The sequence below is a fragment of the Lethenteron reissneri genome, chromosome 41, assembly GCF_015708825.2.
Source record: "Lethenteron reissneri isolate LAM-NWPU_2019-01 chromosome 41, ASM1570882v1, whole genome shotgun sequence".
Classification (NCBI taxonomy): Eukaryota; Metazoa; Chordata; class Hyperoartia; order Petromyzontiformes; family Petromyzontidae; genus Lethenteron; species Lethenteron reissneri.
The window spans coordinates 7,670,745-7,692,167 of NC_083819.1; the positions used below are offsets into that span (position 1 = coordinate 7,670,745).

Below are 21,423 nucleotides of genomic sequence, written 5' to 3' on the forward strand. Positions count from 1 at the left end.
ACCATGCCATGTTTAACTTTGGAGTATAGTTCAGCATTGTAGGGCTGTATCTAAGATAGAGTTTCAATGCCATTAATCATGTGTATTGCGACCAAGTACGTTTTGGGAGTGGTGGTCATAGCTACGTTTTTGTGGTTGCAATGGGGACTGGTGGCTTCGAGTTAGAACCAGAGCAATGGATTCGGTCATTGTTTAGCATTGGCAATTTGGAATTGCGCCTACGTGGGCTTTCGCCAACTTAATTTTGGCTTTGACGAGCCAGTTTAAGGGTTTGAATTCACCATGATTAGGCATTAAGTTTGGCGGCACCGGGGGGGGGGGGGCTATGGTTTACAACTATGGCTTTTGGCAGGGGTATACTGTAATAATGTAATACAGGCATTAAACCCAGCGCCAATAGTTTTGCAGATCACTCCACGCAAAAGTTGTTCCCGTTTCAAAGAGTTGAGCCCTTGGCTCAAGCTCGGACCGAGTGGGTCCCCGTTAGACGCCGGGTTCAGGGCTGGGGGAGGAGCCTATGACCGTTGCTCAGCAGGTGAATCGATTACTACCTTAATCGATCCACAGATTGCATCGACGCGGCGTTCCTCGCCACCGCTCGTCTCCGCGACCACTTTAAGCTTTCACGCAGGTCTCGCATTAAAACCAGCGTCAGGGTTACACCCAAAAAGACCTCGAGCGAGGGCAGCTGGCGCTGCGGGGCGCACGGAAAGCTCAACTCTGCGATCCGCGCGGGGAATCGATTCGTGCGGGAGAATCGCTGCCGGCGCGAAGTCGTGACTCGCGCCGTGGGACCCCGGATGTTGTCGCCTCCGCTGCCGAGGTCCGGGCCGCGCCTCCCGCTCCGCTCCCGCCGTCCTGCAGCGCTCAGCGACGTCCAGCCGCCAACATGGTGAGTCTCTCACGGGGTTCCCGGGGCCGGGAGATCCCCGGGTCGGCCGAGTGCTTGGGCACCGCGGGCGGCGTCGTGTTCCGAAGCTCGCGACCCGCACCTTCGCGGGGTTCCGAGACACCCACCCCACACCGTTGTCGGCTAGCCGGTCCCACCGACCGAGGGCGCCCTTGCCTCGGCGGGGTTCGCTAGGCGAACGGTGGGGGGCTGTGAGGCCTTTACGAGGCCTACGCTTTAATACATTGTCAAATATGAGATGCAATGTTGAAATGTTTCAATTGATCTACGATGCGTATCTTTGCTTCGATGTTTACGCCTGCAAAGCGCGTTGGCTGCTCTGATTTTAAATACATTAAAGCCGAGTAGCAACCGAGGAATGGAACTCGTTCGCGAAATTAACGTCCACCGAGGAGACGGAGCGCTGAAATGGGCTCGTGTGTATCAATGGTGAACTTATTTTGCACCGATTCGCTGCCAGTCGTGCAAAGTCGGGAGTTGCGAATGTGTCGGCGCTACGCCGCACATCGCACGGTCGTGAGAAATGGCGACGGCTGGGACGAGGCCTTCATCCATCGGTGGAATGACCATGGGCAGTGATCGTAAAAGATGATGATTGTGGTGGTGGTGAGGCTGATAGGGATGATGATGATTGTTCGCGGGATCACGGATGGGGATGGTGGCCTATGTGCTCGGTGAGGTTTTGGGGTCCGTGGTGCCAGGGTTGGGGAGGGACGTGCAGTGATGGAGACGCGGCTTCGTGCGGCGAGGGATCGGCCTGCGCTGAGCCCAGAAACAGCCGAGTATTTTATTCTTAAAGCGCGAGGAGATACAATCTCTGTTTGTATGTCAATAAAGCATAGGGTGGTATGTGTGTCAGCGTTGCGCAAACACGAAAGTAGTACAGTACGAAATAGCACGGCCCACCGCTTTAGCCATCGTCATCTGAGCCTATTTTATTGTACATGCTGGAGTGTGTAGTACATGTTTGTGTACACGTTTGATTGTACGCGTTTCACACTTGCTTGCGTACACGTTAGAATGTGCACACGTGTGCGCGTGGTTCAAGAGTGTACACGTTTAGCTTGTGTACGTGTTTCAGCGCGAGCGTGTCCTTGTTTACGAGTTCTAAAATCCGCACACGCTCGATTGTGTACTTTGTTTGTATGGGCGCGTGCTCCGCTTGTTGATGTGTTTGGATGTACACACGGTGGAATGTATTCGTAAACAAGCCCGTATTTTGCTGCAGTTTTGCTCTGCCTCCAAATGAGTCCGCTGAGATGCGCCTTGGGGTGGCTCGTCCTTCAGTGAGCCATCTTATCTGTCTTTTGTGTTTAGAAGCGGGCAGGCCCGTCTATTAGAAATGAAAGATAGATAATGATGTTTAATAACAAACGCGCCCGCGGTAAACCCTTCTGAAATGTTATGTCAATAAGGTCCCCGTTGGAAAATATAAAAACGCAGTAATGAGCTCCCCTTTCCACGCTCTCTCCTGTGTTTCACACGTACGTGTATGCTAATAGTCGCCCGAGTTAAATGGACTTTCTCGCCTCTTGAGTGTCTTTAAAGCTGAGCCGCCGGGAGCCACATGAGGCAATGGAAGAAGAAATCGACTAGTCGTTAAATACATTAGTAAATCGTGTAATCGGTTAAATGATCACGACTATCTCCAATTAGTTGTGTTGGTGGAGGGGGGGGCGGTTTTTATGTTAAAAAATAAAACAAAACAAAGCTTATTTTAGAGCACGGCTCAGTTTTCATTTGGCTCCATTCGCTGCTTGTCAACATAACCTTCATTGTGTATATATTGTCCTGGCAGGTATAGTACACGCGGGCTTGTGTGAATGCGCGCCGTGTATGCGTGAGCGCTTAAAGGTTTCGTGTTATTTCTTTGCAGGGGAATGACTTGAGTTATCCGCTGGACATGTGCACGCACTGTAAGTACTCACCCGATTGAACGCGAGTTGGTGCTTTAAACGCGTGGGCAGGGAGCGCCCGTTGTTAGTGTGATCAGAACGAAGGGTGCCTGACCCGGAGTTCTCTTTGTGCTTGTTACGAAAGACCTAATCAGGATTATTGCACATTTCCCTTTCGTATGGACGTATGTGTGAACGTTTTGATGTCTTAAAATAAGGAGTGACTCGACAGCTGGCAGCACAGCACAGCTGTAGGTGTTGTGTGTGTGCAGTTATATTGCTGCCTTACCCATGTCAAGGTTTTGTCCTCCAGTTAACTAAAATCCAAGCGCCTTTACCGAATTTGCACTGTACGGTTGTTATTAATGTGGTGGTGATTTTTTTACGCAGTTTTATTTACAAAGACGTACATTGACGAAGTCAATTAATGATGATGTTAACGACCGTCACGAATGTTATTTAGAAAATGTTTTTTAAACATATGCCCCTCAAGTAATATTCTCTTGCTGCGGCGGCCATCCTTACCAAATTTATCTCACGAGGCTTGTAAGGGATATGTTGCACGGTGCAGCTAAGGGGGATACGGACCATAATCGGGCCAAGATGTCGCTGGTGGCGTGACCTTGTGGTCCGACCCCATGGGCTTGCGGAGAGCGCCAGCACCCGGGAACACGTGTCCGCACAGGTTGGCCATTGTGTGCCCGTGTTTGCCACAGAGGGGAGAGTGGGAGACTGGTGAAGATTGGTTTTGGGTGGGGGGGAGTGCAGTTGTTTTTGTTGTAGTAGCTGCTGCGGAGCATTCTCTACACAGTTTGGATGTAAATTTTTTTCACCGTTTCTTTCCAAAGTACCCGTGCTAAATAGGCAAATCTATCGAATGTTCATCTTTGTGTTGACCGAGAATAATGCAAATAATGATACAGTTAGTATGAATGTTAAATAATTTTACTTGTGCAAACCCATACTACGTAATTATTCAACAAGTTGTGGCGTGTGAATTATCGCTCATTAATATTCCACATCTACTTACAGAATTTACTATTGCCCCCACAACTGCCTGTGCAACATGCTTTAGGCCCACTGATGATTTACATGCTGCATGAACCGTTACCTATTATACGTTGTCAGAGAGAAGTATAGTTGTTATTTTGGAATTCTGTGAAAGTTAATATTTCAGCTTTGTATTTGGCTGCCGGAGCTCAGAGGCCAGCTGTACGTTATGTGATTCTGAGAAATAGCATCATGCTCTTGAGTGTTGTGAATTTGTGTACTGGTTATCATTGAGGTACAGATCAAGTCGCCGTGCAGTCCTGTTGAAGCACAGGTGGTATATTAGAGTATACTTAAATAATTCAGGTATATTTAATATACGTTGTGAATGTACAGCATTTTGCTTTATTTGCTCTATGCTATTGTTACAGAGCTCGTCATTCTTTGTGTTTTAGGTCAACTTTAGCATTGCATCATCACAATGGAGAATGTATAGTGCCTTGGCATTATTAGCGGACTACATACTTGGCAATTGACCTCTATGTGTCCATTTACAGCTGCTGCCGTTATGTTTAATGTCAGTAGGTTAGCTGAACAATGGTCAGCATTTGCATCTCAATAAACATTTTACGGTTGCTTCATGGTTAATTAAATTACTTTTAAATGCTTATAATGCAGCGCTTCAGGTTATCGCGCGGAATATATTTACATGCGTGATTTACAGACATTTAACAATTGGAGTGAAGTGGTGGGAGCAGTGATTACTGCAGTGCACCACGAACATGGTCACTTGAGTTTGATTCCCAGACCTGTCTCACATCAGTGACGAGATATCTGAACAGGTCTTCGATTCTCCCTTTTTCCTGCCCACACTGACCAGCGTGGTGAAGTGTGGCCAAGCTCACACAATTGACACAATTTGGGGAGGCCTTCCAGAAGTAGATTGGCAAATGGCTGTTTTTTATATTGCAATTAAACATACATTTTTTGTTTATTGTCCTGTGAGGCCCACTGACATTTTCCATTACATCTAAATATTAGTGGGGAAAATAATACCAATTTATCCAATTATTCACTCCTTGACTTAAAGCTTTTGTGACTGCAGGAATTCATATATTTATTTTTATAAATATAAGACTTTACTGAAATACCAAAATAATATTCACTCCTTCAGTTACTGTTTTAAATAACTGATGGATAATCTGTCCCAAGTGCTTGACTGTGATGTTGCCTTTTTGTTGGGTTTGCAACTCAATACACTTTTTTTATCGTGCCGTACTTATAGCACGATATTTTGAGTTCTATGTTAAATATAATAATTTCACATTTGAAGGAATTATAGAGAGATCAAAGAGACTCACCCCTGGTGGCTGGTAGTATTTGTAATTTAATTACACAAAGACCCCACTGTAGACTAATGACATCTGAAAATCTGCAGATGCAAGCAACTTCTTTTTTATACTCGCAACTTGCATTAACGTAATGAATCTGTTAATATAATCTATGGACTCACCATTGTTTAATCATTCCATTTGTTACTTGGCAATCCTACAAAACTGTCTCAAGTTTTTAATTACCGCAATTGTCTCTGAAGGCCTCGAGTGCCGAATAACTTGATCATCCATTTTCTGTCCACTGCAGGATGAGGATCTGCCGTTGACCACGACTGTGCATGTTTAAAAGGTCCCGTCTGTGTCGCCACCGTGCAGTTGACGCAGACGAGATAAAACGGCTGGGGAAGCGATTCCGCAAGCTCGACTTGGACAACTCGGGTTCGCTGAGCGTGGACGAGTTTATGTCTCTTCCCGAGCTGCAGCAGAATCCTCTTGTGCAGCGCGTCATCGACATCTTCGACACTGACGGCAATGGGGAGGTCGACTTCAAAGGTAGGAGCCCCCAGCGAACTAACGCCCTAATGCGATCACCAGCCGCCGCTTCTTGCGTTTGCTATCGCAGGTCGATATCCAAATCACTCGATCGTCACCCACACGATCGAGTTCACTCAGCCTGCCAGCTGTTGCCATATCCTGTAGTCCTCGAAAACGTTTCATGGTCAGCATCATGGTCACATGTCGTAGGGGTGGCTCGCGTGTACCGACGTGGTGCCAAATCGGCATGCCAAGTCAACCGTAGCGACGCACCAGGGGCATGAGTACAGAACGTGCTTGTAAAGTCCAGCAGGCAGGGATTATGGGCAGATACTAAATGTCATGAGGGAAAGCGTATAAAAATTCCAAGAAAATTTGGCTGTGCTTGTGAGATTGCATAGGTGTGGCCGTGGTTGTTTGCGATTACATTATCATGCCACTACTGAAATTCCCCGAGGCAGCACGAACCTACGTGTTGCAACGTTAGTGGCCATCTGTACAAAAGTAGGCTGTGCACAGTGCGAGTGTATGAAATTTACTTTTGCTTTAAACTTTGTTCACAGAATTCATCGAGGGTGTTTCTCAGTTCAGTGTTAAGGGCGACAAAGATCAGAAGCTGAGGTGTAAGTTGCTATCCTGTGTTCGCATTATGATTTATTATAATTAATCACAATGTAAGAATTTACTTAATTTTCATAGATTTGGAATGCATTTTTGCAAGTAAAACCTTTCTGCTTCACATTGTGAAACCTAACATACAATAGTGTGCAACCGTGCGTTTGTCCCACAGAACATGACATTTTCGTATGGGTTTTTTTAATCTTTCCTTCACGCCCGACAGTTGCCTTCCGAATTTACGACATGGACAAGGATGGCTACATCTCAAATGGGGAGTTGTTCCAGGTGCTGAAGATGATGGTGGGAAACAACCTCAAAGATACACAACTTCAGCAGATCGTTGACAAGACCATCCTCAATGCCGACAAGGATGGGGATGGACGGATATCTTTCGAGGAGTTCTGCGCCGTGAGTTTTTTCTCCCAACCTTTGCCTGCCTAGGGCTCACTTAGCGCGCACCGCGACACCTGTGGATTGGTTGTGCTCGTCGTGTTGTAGAAATCTCTGTTGTGTGTATTTTTTTGCAGGTGGTGGGAGGCCTCGATTTCCATAAGAAGATGGTTGTTGATGTCTAATCTGCCAATGCCTGGCATCTACGTGCGTACCGTTTGCTGTGTGCACACTCGTTTACTGCTTTGAAATGCGGCTGTCTGGCAGCCAAGCCCAGTGAGCCATCTACTCCTGCCGTACTCAAGTAGTGCCATTTTGTTTCAATTTCTTTAGTCTCAAAAACAAAACACAAACAAAAGAGAATCTCAGCGTGGGCAGTAAACCGATATATCTGTTCTGGTCTCCTCTTGAGTATAAGGTGCCCTAGCACTCCATGGCGTTGTCAAATGACTTGCCAGCGGCCTTGTACTGTGCCAGTCAATGAGATGATGACAAGCACGACAGTATTTTAAACTCCTGGCTGTGAAACGTACCGACTGCTTCGTGTCCACCCTGCTCCCCTGCAGAACAGCCTAGGAAGCACTGCGAGCCGAGTATGAATGCTTGTTACTTTTGCATGTTGAGACAAATGTAACTTCATAATGAGATTTTGTTAAAGATATATATGAGTGCATTACACCAACTCCAGTTTCCTTGATGTTATATATTAAATTATTGCGACTTTACACGCATCTTATAGATATTTGTTTACCTGGAAATTTTAAGTCTAGCTAGATATTTATGAAGAAACGTAGCGTATGTTTATATTGCAATTATTTATAAAACTGCATTTTCCGCACCACAGAGATAGCATAAAAAGTTACACTGCAAATGCTTGAAACTCGATTTTGAATTTTTTTTTGTTTCAAATAGACTCGTACAAGAACATATTTCATATTTAGTTGAAACATGAGGTGGTCTTTATGTCGTGAAGTGCAGATCAATCGTTTTCACTCTCTTCAAGTAATATTCAGCACTTCAAACAAATACTCTGAGCTCCTGGGCAAAGGGGATAACTGGGAGCCTTCACCTGTATTTTCGGCACTTTCTGCAAAGGGTATATTGGCCTTAAACGTTGCCTCTGTGCAGGAAGAGGAGTTGGTGTAATGCGCTGCCAGTGTCCTGGTCCGTGTTTAGCATGCAGTGTGAGTGGCCGGCTCCCAGCAGACGCACACGCGTGCATGTGTAACGCAGCACCCCTGTGCCCCCCGTGGTATGTGCTGCCGCCGTGACTTTGCTTGCTTCACGTGTCGCTGTCAGTCGCGGCCGCACGCCTGCCCGGGGTGCGTAGCATGCTCTCTTCCTCCGCCTGGACGTTTGTCCGCTCGCCCGCCTGACAGTCCTCCCGCTGGCCCATCCATCCATCCACCTACCCACCCACACACTCGTCCGCACCTCCGCTGCCCTACCCTCCATGCGTAGGGACGAGCTTTGCGCATGCTTCCACCCTGTAGCCGGGCAAGGGTCTGCACAGTCTTCTTTATTTTTTTAAATGAAAATCTTTTTACTTCGTACGACATTTGTAAATTGTAATTTATTTTCTTTTGCTTTCAATGCAACTCGGACAATGCCAAACAGGTCTGAATATGGGGGGGGGGATGAGTTTCCAGCAAATGGCCAGCTAGCAATCGATACAGAACAAACGCTTACGCGACGCTAAAAGGGGGACAATGCAGAGGGAAGTTAACAAACGTTCAAAGTTAAATATTTTCGTCGTGGTATAATTTTTGCGCGAAGTTCATTACTCAATGGAATGTTGAGTATATCTGTATCAAATAATTATCTTTATTTAAATTCGTTTTTTTTGTCAAAGTATAACTATAATATTCCAGCACAGTTTGATAGTGAAGTGAATGCTTTGTCCTGAGTGTGTGGATTGGTCCCGGGTCACTGATGAGTACCTATCTTATAGGTATGCAATATTTTTAGCAGACGTTTAAAACTGGTGATTGTTTAAATCGAGCAGTTTATGCGAGGCAACTGTCACGCACTGCTTTAATTTGAAAAAATTGTATCTTCGATGGTGCGCACTTGAATGAGATTGGCCTTTGTTATGTAGTATTGCTTTTATACATTTTAACCATGTAAAAGCAACTTGGCAGCTGTTAATATGCTCAACTGACAACTGGTATACAACTGTGTTTATATTGCTACATAATTAGCGTACACATTTAACGTCAAACTGTTCCCGTACTGTAGACTGGTAAAAACTGCGATGAAATTGAACCTGCCGTGCCTTCTCGTATAACCTACGTTTCAGAATGCTGCGAACTCGCACGCATTAAATGGAGTACAATAGCGGTAATTTTCATCAAGTGAACCTCATGGCGGTACCCCGGGATACCATAGTACAACCCCGGCTCTCGCGTAATGTCCGTGATGCAGTCATTTTTAGTCTGGTGGTGGTCGGCGATGCGGCAATCGATTCATCTCGACGAGCTGTACACGATGCACCACTACGGTCCGTGTGAGCGTTCACGGTTTCAGCGCAATCGTCCTTGCTGCGTTTCGACATCACGGAGTAGCACTGATTTCGGACTGATTGGTACCCGTGTCGCGGAGTTAAGTACACCCCTGGAAAAAAATAGTGTCCCAGATAATAAAATATTTAATTGCCTCGGCCATTTTGTATTATTTCTTACCTCGTTGTACCGCCATAAGGATCAAGTGGCTAATTAACAGCGGCGCTAAGAGAATTGGTGCTAATGCTTTTATTTTAAGTGTTCCATCGTCCACGTGTCGTCGTAGTAAATTTCCATATCATTTAACAATCAACATTAAATCACTGGTGATGGGATGGTCCGAGTGGACAGGGGGGTTGGTATGCTAGCAGTGTAGAGTTGGTGTACATTTTATGCTGTGTAAATACATTTCATTTTTTTTTATACAAGCTCCCAACATACACAACACATACTTTGGCTTAACAAAATGAAATTCAGTTTGCGAATTAACTTAAAGAAACACGGAATCTGTATTGATTGATCTTGGCAGAAATAATCAATTGAAAATTACATTCTCATGCAATAGACTTCGCTGTTTGGCTAATGGTTTAGTTTTAACAGGTACCGCGTTGCACAGTCATTTTGGTATTGCCGTAAACAGGTGACCGTATTTTAACATGCATTTCATGTTGGTGGCTGGTGCTTTGCAAGCAGATTTTTTACCAGTCTAAGCAGGCAGTTGAACGTTGTTTTAGGGATGCACAATAACAATGCTTCGTATAGTAGGTGCATTTTACTGGTTGCTTATTATGCTGTTTTACGTCCCAAAATTATAATTATATTTGGGTAAAGGACAATTGGTTGTTTATTAATTCTATAGATTGTGAGGCCCTGCACGCATGCATGCAAGTAGCTGGATTATCGACTGGCTTGCAAGTCAAAGCTGGCTCTTAGCGTCTTGCCACCTGAACTGATCTTAAGGTATTGCGCTGGAATGCAATGAGAAATTCTAGGTTGTGTTTCACGAGAAAATGTAATCATCGGCAGGAGTTGCTTAAAATTGCTCGGAACGTAGCAGCCATTTCCTCATTTCAATTACGTATAGTTGCAAACTCAATTATGGAAACGTCTTTCTACTGAAGTGAGCATCCGTGATGTGACTGGGTTAATGACACCATGATGCGTGTGCATGTATCTTGCATGAACACATTCGTTGGTAAAATTTTGATTGAAATATGCATGTAAAGCACGTAGGCGATTGACCCGTAAAATACACTGCTGTATGCGCCCGTTCACATCTAAAACGCATGTCAGGACAATGATGACATTGAGGAATTGAGTTTGCAATTGATAACGTGGGCTGTTTTTGGAAAGAAAAAAAACATTTTGTAATGAAACCGGAGAACGGCTGTATCAGTTTTACATGATCCTGTCTTGCATGAGGAACTTTTACGAGTCTCGTGATTGGTGAGAGCACGTGTGCTCTTTAACTCAGTGGCGTGGTCATGTCGCACTACCCTAGAGTACATATAATGCAAGCATGGCATGGTGACCTTTGCTTATTGTTGAAGTACGTAGGTGATTTGAGTTTGTGCTTTCCATCGATGCAGTGCTAGGTATTTTTCAGCTTTTTTCCTGGTTAGTATGAAGATTTCTTAAGTGCAATGTTTCCCTGCATGGCGTATCTGATGAAGGGACAGTTGTAAATAAGTTTGTAGCTGCTGACGTGCACAGGATGAAACTAAACGCAACGTCGCCAATTGCTAGCGGGGATTGTATGCAAGGAGAAAGCCAAAGTATTTGTGTATTTCGAATATGCCTGTTTATTTTATAAATCAATCCAAGCATGACGTTGACTTTAATAAAAATGTGAGTTGAAGTCGTGTAGTCTAAACGGCCACTTAGAGAAACAGCAGTCATCTGCACATTCTTTTGTTTGGGATGGTTTGGAGTCTCGAGGGAATTTTGATGCAATATTACCTGTTTTCTGTGAGCTATTCAAAAGGGGGAAAAAACGTAAAAAAAATGCTTTTAAATATATTAATATTCCGTTTTAAGTTTTACATCACACACTAGAGATCACCTTCATTTAGCGGATCGTGGTAAAGCACTAGCAGGAATTTGAGCGAACCAATATCGTGCAAATTATGTTTTGGATGCAATAATGTAATATTATGAAGAAAACATTTTCATCATGCAAGATGGAACCACCAATTGCAATTTTTTTCCAGCCAAAGCAATGAAGTTTGTGTAATTTTCTACACATTCATGCCAATTGTTGGCCATGATGCATGCAATTGAAAACTGATTTTTTTTTCAACTTTTGGGTCAAAAATGATCTCGGCAAAGGAATAATTGTTTGCTAACAGGGGATTAAAAGGAAGCGAGCATAAATTGGAATAGATTACAAAGTTTCAGATTCGCATTAAACATTCACGATAAAATCGGACATGAATATTCCCTTGAATCTGCACAACAATCAAGGAATAAATTCGGGTGTGCGATGCTATGAAATAAAGTGTGTCGGTCACGTAGTAACTCGTGTGATATTTGCTTGAATTGGAATTCCGCATTCAATTGTACGATAACTTCACAAGAAGAAGCCTGTGACTTTTTGCATGCCCGTTAGCCATAAATAACGTATTTAGCAGCAGCAGCAGCTTCTCTCCGCGTATGGTAAATGTAAACGTTAAAACTCGATGATTCTGAAATACAAATTTAATCGCGTGTTTGCTGGGATGTAACAAATGAGCTGCAATAACAGGATCTGAATTGTGCTATTTTTTTGTACATAACTGAAAATGGACTGTGCTCTTTTGCATGTTTATGGATTTGTACATTTATACATGTTACATTTTTATCTGTTGTCAAAAGAATGAGAATAAATATTTGTTTAAAGTTATGGTATCTCCTCGGTGTTCATTCGTTGTCCGTTTTGTTTTGTTTACAAGCGGAAAGAAGTACGGATTCTTCCGTTTATCTCACATTTTAATCTCGTGACACGTGCATCAAATTGTGCGTGCAAAGCCGGCAATGTTTTTTTATAGTACCGTATGTTACCACCCTGCAGCTACCAAAGGTTGCTACCATTCACAGCAACGTCAAAAAATAAATAAATAAAGGGACTCCTCTACTTACGAACGAGTTAGGTTCCAGTGGTCCGTTTGTAAGTCAATTTCTTCACAAGTCCAGCTTTACTCCTGTCGATTCCAAACATGTTGTACAGCATGTACACTAAACATGGAATGGCTTTAAAAAGTGTATAATCTCCTGTAGATGTAGATGCCACTGGTTCACGTTCTGCAGATGTAGATGACACCACCGCCATCTATTGCGCAACTCGGTCTGAACAGGCAACTGAACATATGGACAGGTTTGTTCGTATCTCTGAAAGTTCGTGAGTCGAATGATCCGAAGTAGAAGAGTCCATGCTTCAAATAGTGACCCTGAACCGTGGCAATTCACCACATCGCCAGGAGAGCTGTTCAATTAGTCTCGAGAAACGATGTTACTATGCATGTTGAACTTCTTTCGCACCGTACGTAAACGTGCTAATCGGGATAATTGTTTTTTACAATGTCATCCAGCACCTGTCACGCACGCAAAGAATAAGGTTATTTTGCACAAGGGTAGGTTTGATGCAGATCTAACCACATACCAACGTTGCATGTTTACCGGTAGGGCATCATCTCGCAGGCCTTGTGGCCTCTCAACCTTGAGGGCGTTCACCATCCCAAGAGACAGCCGTCAGTAACGTCATGGTCCCACTGCTACCTCGACGCGGGGATTGTGGCCAGGATGGGGTGGCGGCGGGGAGGTGGGGGTCCGGGACATCCGGCAATCCACAAGTGAGGCCACAGCCTTTGCTGGAGGGCTCCTGGGAAATCCCCAATTATAGGGGGCGGGGGTGGAGGAGGGGGGGGGTTCCTGGGAAGACTGCAACGCCTGGTGGTGGCCAGTCGTAGAACCACGTATGTCGCTTTAGTTGGGTAAAAAAACAAGTGTGATTGTGCTGCCAAGGTCAACATGAAGCCCTCTGATGACGGTCAGGGCTGCCATTGCCTCCCTTTCGGGTCACAGCGCCCCCTCGTGCACGAGTCACTCGCGGGCCCGCGCCACTGCGGCAGCTGCCAAACCGCTGGGCTGGTTCAAGACCTTGGCACCGTTGAGACCAGACCGTCGGTCACCTGGCATTACAATCACACAATCATTGTTTCCCACTCATGGAGTTGGCCCAAATATGCCAATGTATGACCGCAGGAAGCCACTGGAGATGTGCACTTTTAAATCTGGATTTAGAATGCTTTTTGTTTTTCGTTTGTCCCCCCCCCCCCCCCCCCGCACGTCCGATTAGCACAGTTGTCTACGTACGGTGCGAAAGAAGTTCAACATACAGTACCTACACAGAACTCGGGCAATTGTTGGCTCTTGTTGAGAGCGAAACCTGCGCGTGTGAGACATTCTACATTAAATTAATCCACTTACAGTTCATTGTATAATTAATACAAACGACACGATTACAACAACTGCATTTGACCCCCGGGGTCTGGCTCTAACTCCGCGTCTCCCATCTCCTTCATCTGGCCGCAGTCCCCTCTCGCTGTTGGCACAGACCCACAGAAGTGGAGCCCTCGCGACTCGTCGTCGTTTAGCTGTGCTTCAACACCTAACGACATTCAGGAACTATAAAGACTTTGACCGCATCCAGGGTGACTCCTGCTCACGACGAGCGGATTTGTTGAATGCACAGTACGTAATGTATGTTTTTGTTATCTCCCAAAGCTAAATTAAGCAATGAATTAAACCGGTTCACCATCACGGCCGTTCTGATGAGGTCATGCCACGAGTCAAGCAGCTATTCCACGCTAGAGCTGAGCTCTTATTAACGCCTAATAATGCTGGACATAATCTCCAGTGAAACGTTGGACAGCATTGCCAACATTTTGGTTACTTTTCAATTCTTTTGGTTTGCTGGAAAAAAAAAACCCAAACCAATCGGCATATTTGTCCGCGTGACAATTTAATTGTCTATTGCTGGGTGGTGGACGGTTATTATTGTGACTCACATTTTGCCTGCACCACGACCTGACCCAAAATGCAACTAAATTTTGAATGACAAAGTTTCGTGTCATCTTTTGTGCAGTCGTTGGTGGTGTGGGCGAGACCCCGACTCGCGTTGAGAACCCGGATTCAAACCCCGACGCTCATTGGACTCGGCTCAATTTCTCTGACCCCCGGGATCCACCCGGTGACCCTGTCCATTGGCTGAGTTCTCCTTCGATTGCAATCATCGACGGTGACCACCAGGGGGCGATGCTCACCGTGGAAACCCACTCGGTGGGAACCTTTCCTCGACCTCCCAACAACCACTTGATTCCTCGCCCCTTCCCATCGCAATAAAACTACCCCACCAAACTCCAGTCAAAGTGAACATTGAGGCGATGCTCATCGTACAGTCGTTGAGCCAGTGGTGGAAATTCCACATTCCCATGACAGGGGCGAGTCGAGCTAGAGGACAGACCACTTTAGTCTTCCTCCACATCGTGGTGTTCGTTTCGAGTGGTGCCTGGAGGACTGATGGGTTGAATCAACACCCAACCAGGATTTGAACTCGAAACCCTTCCGGCACTGGCCGCGTCTGACCTCACTCTTGAGCGTGCGACGTTTGGAGACGGTAACCCCGGCACGATACGCGCACCAAGTCGCGTGTGCGCAGCGATCAATGTTTTATGATTTGTAGTTGCTGCGCCGATGCAAGCGTGGAGAGGGGGCGGCAGATAGGGGAACGAGCACGCCGGATGAGAGAACGCACGCAAGGTCGAGACGGCGCTTTACTCAGTGAAGTTAAGAGGGCTTGGGGCAGGGACGCGTCGCTCGAAGGGACGATTGCCGCGGTGGTCGAGACTCAGGACGCAGTGGCAGCCAAAGGAGTTGGGAGGAAGGGGGCTTTGTTCTGTCGTGCGTAGAACACGGTTGCTGGTGGTAAGGGTATTTTGCACGTAATAATATCATGTGGCGTCCATAATAGAGGCTTTTGAGTTAACGGCACATTTATATTTAGGCGATCTAATCCAAAACACCTCTTAAGGATATTGGTTTGCAAAATTCTACGTGTTAAACTGATCATGTGACGTATCCAGCTACTTGAGGCCGCAACACTCACCGCAATGTGATCAAAATAAACAATCATTGAATCCAATTGAAAACCAAGAATTTGCGACGAGTCGTACAAGTCTCATAACGACCATATTTCGATTTAAAGCTTTCGTGACTGCAGGGATTCATCTTCTTGGTTCTTTCGGTAAAGTCACGTGCCTTTACCGAAAGAACCAAGAAGAAAAAAGGACCATATGTGAAATAAAATTTCATGCAAGTAACATGCAAAGGTGTAAGTGGGCATGAACTGTAATCTTCGAAGCCAATCCACTGCTGTCACCACTGAAACACAGTCTGGTAATAATCATAATCAGATATGATTATAATTTGAAACAACCATCACGAGCTATTCCCATAATAATGCATCATAATCAGTAAGTGATCATTATTCGCTTCGCTCTATGGAACTGCTGTGTGGAAGGCCTCCCCACAGGCAGTCGGCCACCTTCTTCAGGGCCTCACGGCCTCTCCCCCCGGGGTCTCACCGTTTCCGTTCTCATCATTGCCTCGGGCGGGTTTGCCGAGGCATCTTCACAAAGCGAGTGTCTTCACCGTGGCCACGCGCCGCGCTCGCCTGTCCTTCATTAGCGGCGCGGTCTTTTTTTTCTTATTCTTCTTCTTCTTGTTGGGATGTTCTGTTGAAATACCACACGTGCTGAAATCCGACATCAATAATGTACCCCGGGAATTTCAAAGCCCGAGCTTAATTAATGCCGCGCGATCTACGGGATCCCAGCACTCACAAAGCCAATTACACGCAGTTCTAATTATCTTTTAATTATTGCCGTACAATATTTAGTATCTAAAGTCGGGGGATGCCTGGCCCAACTAATGGGAGGATGCAAATTCACAAATGACCCCCCATTAGAGCGGACTCGTGCTAGCTGTTTGCTTGAGTGTTCCGCTGCATCTGATCATCCCATCTGCCTCGGCTTCATCCATCTGGACGGACGGCGGATGCCTCGTATTTTTTTTGGGGGGGGGGGGGGGGTTTAATAACGCTAAAGCTGTTGATTGCTTCTGGGCGAGCAGGGGTTACCCAACTCGCACCTTTGCCTCTGACCATATTATGGCACGGAAATGTTTATTTCCGACACCTGTGCTAAAACTCACACACACACACAATGCCCCCCCCCCCCGTATTGCCTTTCACAAGACTCTTGTGGCAAGCGCTCTTCGCGAGCACCCCGAGTGGGTTGTCAACACCACGCCCGGCCGCCTTTGTCTCTTCAATGCTGTTGTTTACAAACCTCGCCAGGTTACTCATTTGAGGATGAACCGACCTAGGAGAGGCCCCGGACCGGTTCAGATATTCGTTAGTGATGTTGGCCGCGAGCGGAAATCGAACCCCGGGTCGCCAGATTTGTAACAGCTCTAATCACTGCGCCACCGCTCCTCATTCACACACACGCACGTACACACATGGCAGACGTTCACCAGGGATGCAGTGCGACGTGACACTCGTGGAACCTGCAACAGAAAATCATTATCCTCATCAGTCATCATCTATCCACTGCTGGATGGTCTCCTGAAGCCGTCACACAAACCATTTGTTGGCATTTTTCCGCAATTTTTGTAAATGGCTAACAGACACCCCAAGGAACATTTTGGATAAACATTCACGGTGTGGTTGAGTTGGTGTGTTTCTCCCGTCAACGAGGAGCCATACATTCCGATGGTGCTGATGATGGACGTACCGCCCCTTAGACGTGTTTCTCTCCTTTGGCCGCCGCTCCGTCATTATTCTCGACCATTGGCCATGATCAACCCTTGTGGCCACGTGTCCTGCCCAAGTCCACTTCATTGTCTGAACAGTCAAAACAGTCAACATGTGGCCTGTCGCCTGCATGTGTTCTCTGATCCATGTGTTCCTCTTAACGTCTATTTCATATAAAAGTATAATAATTATAATTGCAGCTGTAATTATTTCTAAGTTTTGGAACCTCTCTGCTTGCAGTGAAGGGGGTAGAACAATGAGTCCCATGAAATACTCTCGATTCTTCAACTGCTGATATACGCAGGGCCGTACATCGGGAGATGTGGGCGCCGGGGAAAATCACGCTGCGTGTGTCCCCCAAGCCTTCAAACTAAATTAGAAGTATTACATCCGACACCGTGACCTTGAAGCGCGCCCCCCCCCCAAAGCGCGGGGCCCGGGGCGGTCGGCCCGATTCGCCGTACGGTAGGGTAGGGCTCTGAATATGCGGCATCGCGTCGTGTAATCAGCAAGGTTTTATTTGTATTCATACCTGTTGCATCGGGTCACGAGTAGCTGCCACATTCACCATTCCCCGACTATTGTAGTGGCTACTTCCCTCAGGCAAAACTACGACACTGACTTTACATACTCACTTCAGTATATTATATATATTTCCTATCCAATATGATTGTTGTTATTATTTTACTTGCTGTATTTAGTTACAAACCGTTTTTGTGTGCCACTCTTGCACATGAGGCTCATATATTCTGGTCCCTTGAGTACTCACCGTCGCAAATAAAAGCACCTGTAACTGACAACATGATCCTGTCACATTACCTGGTGACGCATACAGCATTTAAATGTAAAAAACATGCTGATAAAAAAACTCAACACGTGTCAAAAACTGAAAACATTTGTTAAACCATTGATTTAAAAGTCATTGATATGTGCTATAAAGGGCCGCTGCCTGAAACGTCGACCATCTTACCGATTCGTGTTATTGACGAATGTCCACTTTTGTTGTTGTTACACATCGTAATCATTTTTATTTTAAGCCCGTCACTGTATACAGCGACGCGTCATAATAACCACAGCGACCGCGCAGCCGCTTCCCGTTGGGGAGCCTCGGCTGTGTTGAGTTTCCCCGTGCACGTGGCGTGCGCGCTACCCCCGCGCGCGCGCACCCCACGGCACTGCCGAGTCGAGGGGAACCGGCTTCAGCTCTGGCCGAAAGTTCCGTCCGATCCCGAGGACCATCTCCCGCGCTGCGTCAGCTCCAACTGGAGGACGGACATCTCCCGAACACAGGTGCGCTGCGCATCTCTTTCTCTTTTTTTGTTACACGATCAGAGGAAACAAGAAGATGCTCGGTTTAGTCGGCACTTTACTTCGTTCATCATTTAGTTTTTTTGGTGTTTTTTTGCCATTGCTTTGTTTTATGTGCTCCCCCCCTAGTTTAATGAAATATTTTACGTGTTTTACCATTGTGCAACAAAATCAATCTGTGCTACTTTCTTCATAGACACAAAGATCAACACGAAGAAGCACGCTCTGCTCCTCGTCCTTACCGCTTCACCATCTCTCTTCCCCCTCGCTCTCTACCCCCTCTCTCTACCTACCCCCTCTCTCTTTAACCCCCCTCGCCCTACTCTCTCTCTATGTCCCCCTTTCTCTCTCCCACATCAGTCCGTCCTAAATATTTCCCCCCAAAATAATGGTTAAATGAGATGGTTTGCCCTCGCCTTGATACCTGAACGAATTTCCAGAAGGCAGCACACGGGGGAGAGCTGAGACTCCCACATCTGATCCTCTTCATCCTCCTCATCATCTTCCTATTAATTATTCTCCTCTTTATCCGCTGCCATCTGCACACTGGCGCACGGGAAATGGCCACTGCACATTTTGTTTTTTAAATAAAGTTTTTCAATTAAACTTATAATCGGAGGATAAGGAAGAACAAATGTCTTCCCTCCCCCCACCACCGCGGCTTTTTTTTTCTCTCGCCGAGGCTGGCGAGAGAGAGAGAGAGCCTTGTTCAATATTTGAGGAGGCTGATTGAATGAGGTCCACGCCAGATTACCGCCGCCGCACCAATCCCGCCACTTAATTTGCCAAGTGGCGTTTCCCTACGACAGTTTAAACAATTCATTTCTCGGAAAGAAATGCAAACACAACTGCTGTGTGGCAACAAAGTTACCGGTGCGTTGCGCGAGCGTTTGTTAATCGCATTCCCCCCCCCACACCTCTTTTTTCTGGAACGGACACGTTTATAAATGTTTACAAATGGAAAACCGGTGTGGTTATCTTATCGTTAGTCCGCCATACGGCGAGCTGCGTTTCCCTACTTTAAAACAGCTTTGTCGGCGGCGCTTCGCGTCAAGTACTCGATGGATTCTCGCGCACAGGAGGAGTCACGGCCGCAAGGGATTTGACAAACGAGCGCGTAGTCGGCGCAGCTGTGCGAGCGAGCGCGAGAGAGAGGAAGAGATGGAGAGACTTTGACTTTTAAACAACTTTAATTGCCGCCAGCAGCAACAGCACTGGAAGCGATTCCGATACGAAATACACAAAGTTACCAGCAAACAAATAACTCAATAAACAACAAAGGCGCTGTGGCGTGTTATGGGCCGCGCACAACACGAAAGAAAAGTCACGTGGTGGTGGTGGTGGTCATCGCGCACGCCACGGTGACGAGCGAGCGCTTCAGAAGGTGAACACGAGGTTGCCGTCCACGCTGGTACAGAGGGGGGCTTTTTCGCCCCCCCCCCCCAGCGTTCGAAGAAGACGCGCTGCACATCACCGGCATGTGTGTGGTACGCGTGCTCCAGCCGGAGCCGCGCCCTGAGCAGGCCCCTGAACACTGGAAGCACAGAGCAGCCGTCAGTGTCACAGAGAGAGAGGGAGACAGCTTAAATAATACAATGTCAAATGATTGTGATTCACTTTATTAAAAACTCAAGTCAACTGCGTCTTAACAGCAAATGGTCATAAGTCACTACAACTGATGGTAAAAAAACATCGAAATAGAAAAACCATGATTCTCCAAAAAACAAACAAGTTTATATAAGCTTATCCAGAGCACGCATTTGCAAATGAATATTTCTATCTCTCAAGCACATTTTTCCGCGGTTTAGTTCTTGTCTTCGTGACCGGGCCTTGTTTTTCATTATATATGCTGCAAGGTACTCAATGGGATTTGGTGGTCTGTCCTTGGCAAGCACAGACAGCCCCTGGAGGCGGATAGGCACCGCTGTTTGGTCAAGATATGCACGCGTAGGCAGCGCCTGCAGGTCCCACTCCCGCTTGGAACGGTCCCCGGCAACCCTCTCACTCTCCATGGTTTTCTAGAGACTGTCTGCAAGTCCGAACTCTGCATGTGGATCTTCACGTCCCTGGGACTGCGACTCGGCCGCTTGCTCAGCCGACACCACCGCTTGTTCGTCCGCCATCGCTGCCGCCTCAGCGCTCTGGTCGGTGCCCAGGGTGTGTGGGGCCAGAGTTCCACCATGCGCGGCCGACCCACGCCGTGCCGGCCTTCATGGAGCAGTGGGCGCTGGAGGAGGCCGTGTGCTCGGTGGGAGAAGACGGAGAGCTCTGCGTGAAGATATGAGCTACCGTCGGAGGCCGTCAGACTGCGAGGAGTGCTGGGTGTAGATGCAGCAATTGTCGTAGTTTACAAAAAAATTACATAGAAAACAGGGGGAACAGAGAGAGAGAGAGAGAGTAGGCAGAGGGGGGGTAGAGAGAGGGGGTTGAGAGAGAGGGGTGGAGAGATAGGGAAGGGGTAAGGAGGAGGAGCAGAGCATGCTCCTTCGTGTTGATGTTTGTGTGTCTACGAAGAAAGTAGCACAGATTGATTTTGGGAAAATACGTAAAATCTTTCATTTAAAAAAAAGGGGGGGGGGGAGGAGCACATAAAGCAAAGCAATGGAAAAAAACGAAATGATGAACAAAGCAAAGTGCCGACTAAACCGAGCATCTTCTTGCTTCCTCTGATCGTAAAAAAACAAAGAGGGAAAGGGAGGGAGGAGGGGGGAGAGCGATGGGTGCTAGCGTCGCCCTCGGCGCGGGGCTGTTGGCAAGCACGACGGCTCGCGGGGGGGACGCGCCCTCCTCGCGTCTTTGTGCCAGCCCAGCCGCTCGTGGTCCGTCGCCCTCCAACCTCGTCATTAATAACGCATCGCCGACAAAGTTACCGGAGAGTCGGAAACGATTCCGCGTCGCGCCAGCGGAGGCACTCGCGCCGTGATCCGGCGCTTTTGGACGAGACGGTCGGTGGATCGCGTCGAGATTTATGGAACTCCCCAAATTTCTTCCGAGCCGCCGGCTGGTATTTCGGTTTCTCCTGGAACGCGGTTGCTATTGCTGTGGTCTTCTCTCTGGTTCGTTGCTGTATTTTATTTTCCTGGCTTTTGTT

General features: G+C 46.8%; 1 protein-coding gene across 1 annotated transcript; it reads left to right on the plus strand.

Annotated features, from left to right (window-relative positions):
* Positions 1–790: 790 nt before the first annotated feature.
* On the plus strand, positions 791–12,053 carry LOC133352789 (calcineurin subunit B type 1-like). The gene is made up of 6 exons (XM_061568678.1): positions 791–892; positions 2,787–2,826; positions 5,505–5,681; positions 6,227–6,286; positions 6,505–6,689; positions 6,809–12,053. The coding sequence occupies exons 1-6, from the start codon at positions 890–892 to the stop codon at positions 6,854–6,856; spliced, it is 513 nt and encodes a 170-aa protein (XP_061424662.1). The 5' UTR covers positions 791–889; the 3' UTR covers positions 6,857–12,053.
* The last annotated feature ends 9,370 nt before the right edge of the window (positions 12,054–21,423 follow it).

Bases quoted from the DNA above. Each gene is read 5' to 3' on its own strand.
- LOC133352789 (XM_061568678.1), top strand. The intron at 6,287-6,504 runs GTAAGTTGCTAT...CACGCCCGACAG, and splicing joins CAAAGATCAGAAGCTGAGGT to TTGCCTTCCGAATTTACGAC. The intron at 6,690-6,808 runs GTGAGTTTTTTC...ATTTTTTTGCAG, and splicing joins CTTTCGAGGAGTTCTGCGCC to GTGGTGGGAGGCCTCGATTT.